This window comes from Bos mutus, chromosome 5, assembly GCF_027580195.1.
Source record: "Bos mutus isolate GX-2022 chromosome 5, NWIPB_WYAK_1.1, whole genome shotgun sequence".
NCBI classification, from domain to species: Eukaryota; Metazoa; Chordata; class Mammalia; order Artiodactyla; family Bovidae; genus Bos; species Bos mutus.
In genome coordinates, this window is record NC_091621.1 from 6,916,603 (window position 1) to 6,929,764 (window position 13,162).

A 13,162-nucleotide genomic window follows, 5' to 3' on the forward strand; every position below is an offset into this window, starting at 1 on the left:
ACTGTAACCAGCAGCATTTGAAAATATAAAGCACTGAACAAACGTATGGGATGGCACCGACTTTGGTGAATGGTCTATGCTTTAGTGATGGAGAATGGACTGAAGGTTGAGTAATTGTGTAGACTCTCAGCCTGGAATTTTCTCAACTGGATCATGATAAATAAAGTATGGTGGTGATTTACTAAGTCGAGTTCAACTCTTTGCAACCCCATGTACTGTAGCCTGCTAGGCTCCTCTGTTCATGGGATTTCCCAGGCAAAAATACTGGAGTGGATTGCCATCTCCTTCTCCCAGGGATCTTCCCCCATCCAGGGATTGAGCCCACATCTTTTATGTCTGTATGCAGGTCAGGAAGCAACAGTTAGAACTGGACATGGAACAACAGACTGGTTCCAAACAGGGAAAGAGCATGTCAAAGCTGTATATTGTCACCCTGCTTATTTAACTTATATGCAGAGTACATCATGAGAAACCTGGGCTGGATGAAGCACAAGCTAGAATCAAGATTGCCGGGAGAAATATCAATAACCTCAGATATGCAGATGATACCACCCTTACGGCAGAAAGTGAAGAACTTAAGAGTTTCTTGATGAAAGTGAAAGATGAGAGTTAAAAAGTTGGCTTAAAACTCAACATTCAGAAAACTAAGATCATGGCATCTGGTCCCATCACTTCATGGCAAACAGATGGGGAAACAGTGGAAACAGTGAAAGACTTTATTTTTTGGGCTCCAAAACCAGTGCAGATAGTGACTGCAGCCATGAAATTAAAAGACACTTGCTACTTGGAAGAAAAGTTATGACCAACCTAGACAGCATATTAAAAGCAGAGACATTACTTTACCAACAAAGTTCCATCTAGTCAAAGCTATGGTTTTTCCAGTAGTCATGTATGGATGTGAGAGTTGGACTATAAAGAAAGCTGAGTGCTGAAGAATGGATGTTTTTGAACTGTGGTGTTGGAGAAGACTCTTGAGAGTCCCTTGGACAGCAAGGAGATCCAACCAGTCCATCCTAAAGGAAATCAGTCCTGAATATTCATTGGAAGGACTGATGTTGAAGCGTAAATTCCAATACTTTGGCCACCTGATGTGAAGAACTGACTCATTGGGAAAGACCCTGATGCTGGGAAAGACTGAAAGCAGGAGGAGAAGGGGACGACAGAGGATGAGATGGCTGGATGGGATCACCGACTTAATGGACATGAATTTGAATAAACTCTGGGACTTGGTGATGGACAGGCAGGCCTGGCATGCTGCAGTCCATGGGGTCGAAAAGAGTCGGACATGACTGAGTGACTGAACTGAACTGAACTCTTATGTCTCCTGTATAACAGATGGATTATTTACCACTGAGACACCAGGAAATCCCATTGTACCTAAAATCATGGCTCCTGGAGACACAATGGGGGAACGTGGACTTGCTTCTTATTCAATGTGTACCTCCATTTTCTCATCTGTAAAATGGGGGTGACAATGGAAGCTGCTTCTTAGGGTTTGTTGAGAGGTTCAGATGTATTGCCATATATGGGAAATTGTTTTGTTCTTTGGTCTTCAAGTCGACTGACTAGACTATAGCCTGCCAGGCTTCTCTATCCATGGGATTTCACAGGCAAGAATACTGGAGTGGATTGCCATTTCCTTCTCCAGGGGATCGTCCTGACCCAGGGATCAAACCTGCGTCTCCTCCACTGGCAGGAGGATTCTTTACCACTGAGCCACCAGGGAAGCCCTGTATGGGAAGTAGCACTCAATAAATGTGTTCATTTAAAACAGTGCATGGTGGACAGGAAGTTCTATGGCATTTGTTATGCTGTTGCTGCTGCATTATTGGGTAGAAGTTGTATCTAGACCCAGGGGTTTCAGGAGCCCTTTCCTGAAAGGGTGAGGTTAGGGAGGAAGGGTGATGTTATACATCTTATATCAGGGGAGTTTTTAGGAAATAGTGGCCCACACATACCACATTGATATAGCACCCTGCTGAGCTGGATGTCCTTAGATGCATTTAAACTAGTGTGCTTATCAGTATCATAGACTGGAATCAGTATCATTTCAAAAATAAAATATAGGGTTTCTAGCACCATGGGAAATGTCTTATTCTATAACATTAAGCAGAAAACACATGATTTACAACCTTTGTACAGCAGAATCTCAACTCTGTAAAAACCAAATATGATAAGAAAAAAAAAATGGAGAAGGAAAGCTCTTTAGAATAATTGCTTTTGGATCTTTTCTTAGTAGAATCATTAAGAACAATATACTCCCTTGCTCCCCCATCCCCACCTTCCACATTATACTTCTGGTACTTTCAAATGCTCCATAGTGATTGTGCAATCACTTCAGAATCACAAGATAATAAGAGGCACTCTTACCCTGACAGTCTGGCCAGAAGTAGCCCTTGCAGCACTTGGGGAGCTGTATCACCAGAGTGCAAAGCTGTCTGCAGCCTTCCAGGTTCCTCTTGAAGGGCAAGTCGTACAGACACTTCTGCTTCTGGCCCTAAAGGAAGAGATCCAACCATCCCTCCACCTTCCATCCCTGTACTTGGGCTCTTGGGCTCTAGTCTTCCCCCAGTGGAGGATCCTAGGTACTGCCCAAGTAGAAAATAGGCCTCAAATGGCCAGGAGCCCTGTGCAGGAAATTCTTTTCTCAGGGGCATAGAGAGGCAGATGAATGGGGGAGGGGACAGAGGTGGAGTCCACGGAAAAAAGATTTTGCCCCATTTTAAGAAGAAGGACTTGGGGGCCTTTAGAGCTGTTTGCAAAAGATGAGTTTACCTGGGGAGGAAGTGGGGAAGAGGTAGATTTCCATCAGGAGAGAGGTCTGGCAAGCCCCCAAGATCATCAGTAGAGAGGGTATGGGGTTACAGTTCATTTTTGTAGGGGTGTTTCTGTTAGACAGGTTACTAGTAGGGTAGAAAGAGCTTGACTTTGGAGTAAGTGCTTAAACCAATATTTAGTACTTACTATGTGCCAGGCTCTGTACCCACATTTGAAAACTTACTTTCCTAATAATCACACACAGAACTATTATTAGCTCCATGTGCAGGGGCAAAGGCGTATAGATTAAGTGACTTGTCAAAGATCACCCACTGCAATTTGTCCCCATAACTGTGGACTCCGAATTTCATTGTCTTAACCATTACTCTTACATTGTATTTTAGGCTTTAATCCTAGCTTTGTTCCTTATAGCTGTGTGGTCTTGGGCTGATTGCTTACCCTCTCTGAGACTCATTTGTCATAAATTGTAGTAATATATTTTCCTGTATTATAATGGGAATAGGGGATAATGTCAAAATAAAGAGTCCAACACAGAGCCAGGGACATAAGCAGCAACCAACTAAAGGCAACTATTATTTTTATAATTAGCATTGTTTTTGTAACCCCTTCTAGGTCTTTAATCTCATGACTCTTCTAGATTTTAAATGTGGGCTGACAGTTTCCCTGGGCTAAGAATGTTCACCTCTCATCCCAGTGGCCTGATTGTTGAAAGAAAGACATGAATTAGTTACCTGCAGTTATAACACACTCACAGATGCACACAGGTGCACACACACCCATACCTATAAGGAAACTGGGGTCTAATAAAGAAACAAACCTATCACTCTCCAAACATTATCACCGTGTTCATAGTTACCTTTGGTTTAGTCCACTTGGGGCAACTGGGAGTAAAGATACAGTTTCCACAATTCCCCTAGTATGCAAGAAAAGAAACACTTAAAAATCCAGAATATCAGGAAACAAAGCAAATGCCCCTGGTTAATGCTAAGATTATTTGACTAAGAACTTAATCTTGATTAAGATTCAAGCTGTGATTAAAAATATAAAAACAAATGCACTGCAATTTTGCCATAGAGAATTCTTAAGGTCTGTCTTGGACCTCAGCTCCTTGGTTAGCTCTTTGAGGTGATAAGTTCCCTATTAGATGAAGGGGCAACAGGGCAGGGGCACATGGCACATGGCACAGCAGCCATGGGAAATGTGGATACAAGTGTCAGTTCCCTTAGAGATCAGCTGTGAATTTTTTGTGAATCACGTTCTTTGATCCTTAGTCTTCTAATCTATAAAATAGGGATACTAATTCTTGCTATTGATTTTCAGGGGATTTGTGAGGAAAAATGATTAACTGAAAAAAAATGTGCGTATATGTACTTTGGAAGGTAAGAAGTTAACAACTGAGTTTTCATCTCTTACTTTGGCTGATTGGTATTCTAGTAATTTAGGTATTTATTGAATGCCTATAAGTCACCTGGTATAGAAATCAACTGGTCACAGACTTTGCCATTTAAGTCACTTCATCTCTTTGAGACTCAATTTCCAAATTGACATAACGGAGTTGATGATCACTACTTCTATTATTGGATAGGGGTAAGATGGGCATTGAGCCAAATAGTAGGCTCAAAGGTCACACTCAATAAATGGTACTGAATGGATGAACGGGTGTGAAATGCACATGTGCCTCACACAGTGCAGGGCCCAGGACAGAGGTCCAACCAGTGTTAGCGCCTGAGCAAGTGAATGGAAGTATGGGCCGCATATATTAGATATTAGAACCATATGACACGGTCATTTTTGTAGCCATACTCTGTCAAACATGGCAGTTTCACCTGGTTTATTCTGGCAGAGGCTCAAAAACTGCTTGTTGAATGGATAAGTGAATGACTGAGTGGATGGGTGGGTTAGAAAATGATGGGCAGAACAGGGCATACTGTTGGTCCCCAACAGCTGCTCGCTTAATGGTGAGGGGATGAACGGGTGGGTGGATAAACGAGAATGGGCAAGGCCTGTACGGGACTGCGTAGATGCTTGTTGATGGTGAATCTGAAAAGCCCTGTCCTGTGGCCTCCTGATCCCCTGGTTCCCATGTTTGCTGGGGACCAGCCCTCTGAGTCTTCACAGCAGGGTCCACGCTAGGTCACAAGGGCTGTTTGTTGGCCCAAGGGTCTCTTTCTACAGTAGTGTTTTCAGGACTGACCGAGACATCGAAAGTGGTAAATGTGTCACAACGGCCCCCCAGGGTGGGGTCAATCAGTAGACAGTCGATACCGTAGGCCACACCCAAGTCAAATAAGAGCTCCCGCTGCACAATTCTGCACGTTTGGCTGTTCAGGAAGAGGTCGCCCTGCAAGACAGGGAGAGAGAGAGTGTGAACAGTCTGTGATCCTCAGACTTCTCCTCTTCTCAGGCCATGAAATGTGGCCAGAACCTACCAGAGTCAGAAAGAACTGATACGTATTGATATAAACGTCTACATCACAAATGCTTAGAATGTATTATATCCAAGTACTGTTCTTTGTGCTTTACCTATGCAAGTTCCTTCAATTCTCACAGCCACCCTATGATGTGGCTACTATTGCCGGTATTCCCATTTACAGATGAGGAAACTGAGGCAGTGAGTGGTTAGGTAACTCACCAAGGTCACATGATCAGTAAAATGGTGGTGTGGGTATTCACGCCCAGGCTGGCAGCCTCAGCCCCCGACTCCTGGCCACTCGGCAATACTGCTCCATCAAAGTACAGATGGTAGTGGTGGGGGTGACAAGGTGGAGCAGATGCGGCCTGACCCTGGCTCAGGACAAACTTGGTTGACACGGCCACTTCACGGGCAGTTACCCAGTTTTCTTATTTAGTGCCAGCACCTAGCAAAGCTCCAGTACCACTTCCCTTCCAAAATATACAGTGACAGGCTTTAACCTTATATTGATAGCAACTTCTTTTTCACATGCACTAGGCATTGATGCTTTTGAATTGTAGTGCTGGAGAGAATTCTTGAGAGTCCCTTGGGCTGCAAGGGGATCAAACCAGTCAATCCTAAAGGAAATCAACCCTGAACATTCATTAGAAGGACTGATACTGAAGCTGAAGCTCTAATATTTTGGCCACCTGATGCAAAGAGTCAACTCATTGGAAATACCCTGATGCTGGGAAAGATTGAGGGCATAAGAAGTGGGCAACAGAGGATGAGATGGTTGGATGGCATCATTGACACAATGAATATGAGTTTGAGCAAATTCTGGGAAATAGTGAAGGATAGAGGAGCCTAGCATGCTGCAGTCCACGGGATCTCAAAGAGTCACACAACTTATTGACTGAACAACAAGACATTGTCTAAATCATGTTCTAGACACATTGTTTTGTTTAATTCTTGCAACAATCCTTGAGCATCTCTTCCTAAAGTCTACACAGCTAGTAAATTGATGGGTATATTCCCCACCCCACCCCCCAACAAACAGGAAGCAAAATGCTTTTAGAAAGTTCTATGAAAAGAAAAAGACAGCTCAGTAGTGTTTGATAGGATGCACACAGTGTGATTCAGTGGAAAGAACACTAGAAAACTGTGAATCCCTGCACTTTCACTCTTGCACTATATGAGCCAGTCCCTAAACTTCACTGAGGTTTAATTGTTTTCACCAGGTGGATAGGATTAATGATTACATTGCATATAAAGTTTAACTAAATGGTACTCTGAATACAAAGTGCTCTGAAAGCCTTATTAGCACTCAGGATGCTGCTGCTAAGTCACTTCAGTTGTGTCTGACTCTGTGCGCCCAACCAGGCTCCCCCGTCCCTGGGATTCTCCAGGCAAGAATACTGGAGTGGGTTTGCCATTTCCTTCTCCAATGCATGAAAGTGAAAAGTGAAAGTGAAGTCGCTCAGTCATGTCCAACTTGTAGCGACCCCATGGACAGCAGCCTACCAGGCTCCTCTGTCCATGGGATTTTCCAGGCAAGAGTACTGGAGTGGGGTGCCATTGCCTTCTCTGAGCACTCAGGATGAACAGTTGATATTCTTTTGATAAGTGTCCAGTTTCTATGGAGGTAGTTTAGCTGATCTCAAGAGTATAACTACATTGGGATAACTTTCCAGAAGTTGGGATGTAAAGATGTTAACACTCTTTGGATTCAGAAACAAATTTAATGCCATTCCAATCCAATCATCAAGAGGGATTCTTGCTTGTCAGAAGATGTAAACAAAATGTTGTTTGAGACTTCTCTGAAGGCTCCTTGAAGGTAACCAACTCAGTTTGGAGGTAAATCGCTTTTTCACTTTCTCCTGCCTAGAGAGTAAATGTGATGGCTGGACCTCCAGCAGTCATGTTGGACCTTGAGGTGACTGTGAGGCTAGAAATACATGCTACAGAGCAGAAAGACAGAAGGAGTTCCCTCAGTGAGCTATCATACTAGCTGGATTGGCTACTTGTAGTTTTTTTTTTTTTTTTAAGACAGCTAAAGCTGAGTGCTGAAGAATTAATGCTTTTGAACTGTGGTGTTGGAGAAGACTCTTGAGAGTCCCTTGGACTGCAAGGAGATCCAACCAGTCCATTCTGAAGGAGATCAGCCCTGGGATTTCTTTGGAAGGAATGATGCTAAAGCTGAAACTCCAGTACTTTGGCCACCTCATGCAAAGAGTTGACTCATTGGAAAAGACTCTGATGCTGGGAGGGATTGGGGGCAGGAGGAGAAGGGGACGACAGAGGGTGAGATGGCTGGATGGCATCACTGACTCGATGGACGTGAGTCTGAGTGAACTCCGGGAGTTGGTGATGGACAGGGAGGCCTGGCGTGCTGCCATTCATGGGGTCGCAAACAGTCGGACACTACTGAGCGACTGAACTGAACTGAACTGAAACCCTTATATATTTAAGCCATTGTCATTTTCCACTAAATATAAGATACAGGATGTAGCTACTATTATCCCACCAAATCTACTTATCATGTGGAATTACAGGAAGGTAATATTGTCAGGAACTAGCCAAAGAAGGTGAAAATTGCAAATTTTCTCTCTGTTTGCTGATCTAGTTAGATATAGCCCAGAGCTGGCTCTGACCGCCAAGAGAGGGCTGGAGGGGAGGCTGCAGAGGGGCCAGGAAGGAAGGGAAAGGAATGACAGTGTTCTTTCTTGTTTCAGGGAAGTGTCTCACACCAGAAAATAAATCTTCTGAAAAATCAATCAGAAGCTACTTTCTACAAGTGTAAGGGGGGCTCCCTGACACCTGGTGAGGGCTTGGGCTGGCCAGGATTTATCAGGGTTTGCATATTCACTTATTCAGGGGATACAGTCATAAAAGCAGTGAGAGAAAGAACTTGCTGCCAATGTGGGAAAAAATGAAACATCTCCTGGAAGTGGCAACGGTTGGGGCATGCATTCTCTGCCCCCGCCCCTGCTGTGGGTGATAATACTCACGATGTCACTGCCAGCTCCACACTTCACACTCAGCTCAGAACCCTGCAGGGTCTTCCAGGGAGCAGATTTGGGGAGATCCACTGCCAAGACCTGTAGGGGTGATGGGATCACATTAATACCCTGAATCTGGGTTGAAGAAGGAGCTTTGCTAACAAACCAAATTTAGATACAAGTTTTTTTCTGAGTTCTAAATTCCAGCTTCAAAATGACAGCAGATAGAATCAAAAGGAAGAATAAGTATGGATTCTCTAGGAAGTTGGACTTTTTTTCTGTAAGAAAGTCTCCTCCGGCCTGTTTCAGTCACCCTTCCTTCCCCTTCTGTGTTCAGGAGTCCATGGAAGGTGCTGTGTTGCTGCATGAAGCCTGCGGCAGACCAGGGTTAGGGAAATTGCATTAGGGCACTGCGATGGGTTGAATTGTGACCCCTCAAAAGTTTCACTGAAGTCTAGGTCCCCATTACCTCAAAATGTGATCTTCCTTGGAAATGAGATCATTGCAGATGTAACTGGTTGAGATGAGGTCACATGAGAGTAGTGAGAGTGTTAGTCACTCAGTCATGTCCAACTCTCTGTGGCCCCATGGACTGCTGGGCTTCTATGTCCCCTGGAATTCTCCAGGCAAGAATACTGGAGTGGGTAGCCATTCCCTTCTCCAGGGGATCTTCCTGATCCAGAGATCGAACCCGGATATCCTGCATTACAGGCAGAATCTTTAATGTCTGAGCCACCAGGGAAGTGAGTGGGCCCTTAATCCAAAGATATTGGTGTCATCTTAAGAAGAAGAGAGAAGAGGAGAGTGCCATGTGAAGACATAGAAACACACAGGGAGAGGACAGCCAGCCATGTGACAACAGAAGCAGAGACTGGAGGGATGTAGCTACAAGCCTGGGATGCCGAGAATGTCTGGACACCACCAGAAGCCAGGAAGAAAGCAGGGAACAGCCTCTCCCTCAGGAGTTCCAGCAGAAACAACCTTGTCAACTCCTTGATCTCAGACTTCCAGTCCCCAGAACTCTGAGGGGATTTATTTCTACTGTTTTAGGTCACCCAGTTTGTGGTCATTGGTTATGGCAGCCTAGGAAACTAACACAGGACCTACAAATTAACCAAAGTGAGGACAGTAGGCCCTCTTGGATTAGATGTCTCACTCCTGGGAGGAAACAGGGTCCTGGAGGAGGATTCAGAGGGACAGGGTTTTAGCAAGAGCTGCCATGTTCCTACAAGATCCTGCTTCCCTAATCACAGTAGATTGGTACACGAGCCAACAACTGGTCGCAGCTGGATGAATCCATCCTTTGCCTAGAAACTCTGGAATTGGGGGAGAAAGAGTCCATCTGGGAGAAACTTGGGAATTGTTGAGACACTTTGCCTTGTGAACTAGGGAAGGGAGGGAGCTGGTCTGCAGTAGAAGAGGGGAAGGATGCTTTTGAGTATTGGTTAAAGTTAGGGGAAATAAAACAATGGCAGGGGAGAAACAGAACCAGATGAGCTATACTCTTGTGGTCAGTTCCCCACAGCCAGTCAGAGGAGGACACAGTGGGGGCAGGGGATGCTCAGACCTCCCAACACCATGGAGACTGAGAGGTAAAGACAATTCCTGGATTTGATCACCTCGAGGGCAACCTTGCCATTCCCGTCTGTGTGAAAACAGAATACCTTGGCATCTCGGATCACGTGGAACTTTAAGTACTCCTTCAGCTTGTCCTTGTTGTCTTGGTTGAACAGGAAATCCTGTTGTTCACGGGGCAGGGCTTGGAGGGCTTGGTCGCTGGGCCAGAAAAGTGTGACTGGGGTGTGGATGGGGTCTGTGATGACGCTCAGCAAGCCGGAGTCCTGAAACACAAGGAGTTGGTCAGGTGCGCCCCAAAGCCCAGCCAAGAAGCACTAGCTCTGGAACCCAAGGGCCAGAGCAAAAGCCAGCCTGGGGCCCTCTCTGTGCCCGCCATGGGGCTTCTCAGGCCTTTGGCTAGTTTAAACGAGATTCAGCCTGAAACTGAAGGTCATTTTGACTCTCATTTTCTTAGAAAGTAAAACAGAAAGGCCAATTCTGGACTTTGTTAATAGGGAAACACACTTTAGCAAGACTCTTTTTTGCCACTACTCTTGTCCAAACGTTTTAATTTCTGGAAGACCCACTTAGCACTTTCCCCATATTTCCTTTAAAAATGTGAAACCTATACAATATTGAGATACTTGTATATATTTAGAGGATTTCTAGATCACATAGACTCAAAAAAGAAATTGCCAGGTGACTGGCAAAGAATCATTTTGAGAATCTTCTACATTTTTTCTTGTACATCATATACATTTTTTCTTGTAGTTTTCCCAACGACCCTATGAAGTAAGCTTTATTATTCCCTCTTTTTGAGACCCAGAGAGACTTTTAACTTGCTACAAAAGCTTGTGTTCATGCAGACCTGATGCCCAGGGGTGGGGGCATTAGAAGGTTTAGGGAGTGGGTGGGTGGGCAAAGATACTGGTCTGTAACATCACTGGAGAGTCTTATTATGAGCAACTTCCAATCTCCTTTTCTAAACAACTCCCCAGACAGTCCGAGCCCCAGACTCCTTTGGAAATTGCTGGTCTGCACAGAGGTTTGCAGTCTGTGCTATGGGGACCCCAGGGTTCTTAGAGACCTCCTGAGACTGCTGGGGTAGGTGCTGGAGGAGGTCGTGGAAGAACCTGCTCCTTCCTGATTATTCTCTGAAATCTTTGAACAAGAAGTTTCTCTACACAATTCGTGGGACTTGTCTCTGAAGTCAGAAAAATGTGGTTTGAAATGTAATTTCTGCCTAACGGGCAGAGATTTCCCATCTTTGCCTTTCAGCTTTCCCCATCTCAGTGAAGGGGGTGATGATTCCAGACATGAAGCCCCTGTTTTAGGAATGGGCACATCCTAATTCCTTTCCCTCACTCTAGCCTCAAATACTTCAACTTCTAACTCAGCTAGGAAACATTTGGGGGATGGAGTGCAGAGTATGACTTTGTTCTCCAGAACACTAGACTTCCTTAAAACCGCACAGCAGCTGGCTAGTGCCGCAAACAAAAACTACATAACAAACAAAAAACTCTCCACAAACCAAACCTCTTTAGGTAGCTTACATCCCCCGAGGCAACTTTTCTCCTAGGCTTTTACCTGAATCAAGTTGCTAAATTTGCCGTAGCCGTGGTTCATGGCCACTGTCGTAAGATTTTGCTGCAAAGATAGTAAGAATGGGAATGAAACTTTTATTTGTACAGTTCACAAAGCACTTTAACAAAAGCTCAACTGAATAAAATGAGGGGAAGATAACATAGGAGACTCTGTAGGTTGTACGCCTGCCTTTCCGTAACACAGGGGCTGGATGGCTAAGCACTGCATTTTCTCAGACTGCCCGCAGCTAGAGTCCCACATGTGATATGGCATCCCCCAAGCAGAAGTGCTTGTACAAAACTTATAGGTAGAAAGACACGACACGAGGAGGTGGTGGCTGCTAGCAGGGATATTAGATCTTCTGATGGTCACAGGGCTGGAGGCATCTGGTGTGCAGACTCTTGCTTCCTAGAGATGGGGCTGGAGACAGAGGGCACAGGCAGAGCTGGTTCTGGACAGCCCTCTGGGAAAGTCAGGTGTCCTCCCTTCACAAGTGTCCCCGGCTGCTTTGTCCCCAGCTGTGTAGTGTCTAAGGGAATATTTCATGCAAAGATAGGCTCGATAAAGGACAGAAATGGTATGGACCTAACAGAAGCAGAAGATATTTAGAAGAGATGGCAAGAATACACAGAAGAACTGTACAAAGAAGATCTTCATGACCCAGATAATCACGAGGGTGTGATCACTGACCTACAGCCAGACATCCTGGAATGTGAAGTCAAGTGGGCCTTAGGAAGCATCACTACGAACAAAGCTAGTGGAGGTGATAGAATTCCACTTGAGCTATTTCAAATCCTGAAAGATGATGCTGTGAAAGTGCTGCACTCAATATGCCAGCAAATCTGGAAAACTCAGCAGTGGCCATAGGACTGGAAAAGGTCAGTTTTCATTCCAATCCCAAAGAAAGGCAGTGCCAAAGAATGCTCAAACTACCGCACAGTGGTACTCATCTCACATGCTAGTAAAGTAATGCTCAAAATTCTCCAAGCCAGGCTTCAGCAATATGTGAACCGTGAACTTCCTGATGTTCAAGCTGGTTTTAGAAAAGGCAGAGGAACCAGAGATCAAATTGCCAACATCTGCTGGATCATGGAAAAAGCAAGAGAGTTCCAGAAAAACATCTATTTCTGCTTTATTGACTATGCCAAAGCCTTTGACTGTGAGGATCACAATAAACTGTGGAAAATTCTGAAAGAGATGGGAATACCACCTGATCTGCCTCTTGAGAAATTTGTATGCAGGTCAAGAAGCAACAGTTAGAAATGGACATGGAACAACAGACTGGTTCCAAATAGGAAAAGGAGTATGTCAAAGCTGTATATTGTCACCCTGCTTATTTAACTTCTATGCAGAGTACATCATGAGAAATACTGGGCTGGAAGAAGCACAAGCTGGAACCAAGATTGCCGGGAGAAATATCAATAACCTCAGATATGCAGATGACACCACCCTTATGGCAGAAAGTAAAGAGGAACTAAAAAGCCTCTTGATGAAAGTGAAAGTGGAAAGTGAAAAAGTTGGCTTAAAGCTCAACATTCAGAAAACGAAGATCATGGCATCCGGTCCCATCACTTCATGGGAAATAGATGGGGGAACAGTGGAAACAGCGTCAGACTTTATTTTTTGGGCTCCAAAATCACAGATAGTGATTTTGCAGATGGTGCAAATGCAGATGGTGACTGCAGCCATGAAATTAAAAGACGCTTACTCCTTGGAAGGAAAGTTATGACTAACCTAGATAGAATATTCAAAAGAAGAGACATAACTTTGCCAACAAAGGTTCGTCTAGTCAAGGCTATGGTTTTTCCTGTGGTCATGTATGGATGTGAGAGTTGGACTGTGAAGAAGG

The 13,162-nt window shown here is 44.6% G+C and overlaps 1 protein-coding gene across 1 annotated transcript in view; it reads right to left on the reverse strand.

The window, feature by feature from the left end:
- STAB2 (stabilin 2) overlaps window positions 1–13,162 on the reverse strand; it is a 168,632-nt gene that overhangs the window by 32,272 nt on the left and 123,198 nt on the right. Inside the window, exons 50-55 of the mRNA XM_070370245.1 lie at window positions 11,317–11,376; window positions 9,837–10,013; window positions 8,182–8,271; window positions 4,973–5,119; window positions 3,635–3,691; window positions 2,371–2,497 (exon numbers count right to left, since the gene is read on the reverse strand). Coding sequence (XP_070226346.1) covers window positions 2,371–2,497; window positions 3,635–3,691; window positions 4,973–5,119; window positions 8,182–8,271; window positions 9,837–10,013; window positions 11,317–11,376 — 658 coding nt within the window. The remainder of the gene's footprint in view (window positions 1–2,370; window positions 2,498–3,634; window positions 3,692–4,972; window positions 5,120–8,181; window positions 8,272–9,836; window positions 10,014–11,316; window positions 11,377–13,162) is intronic.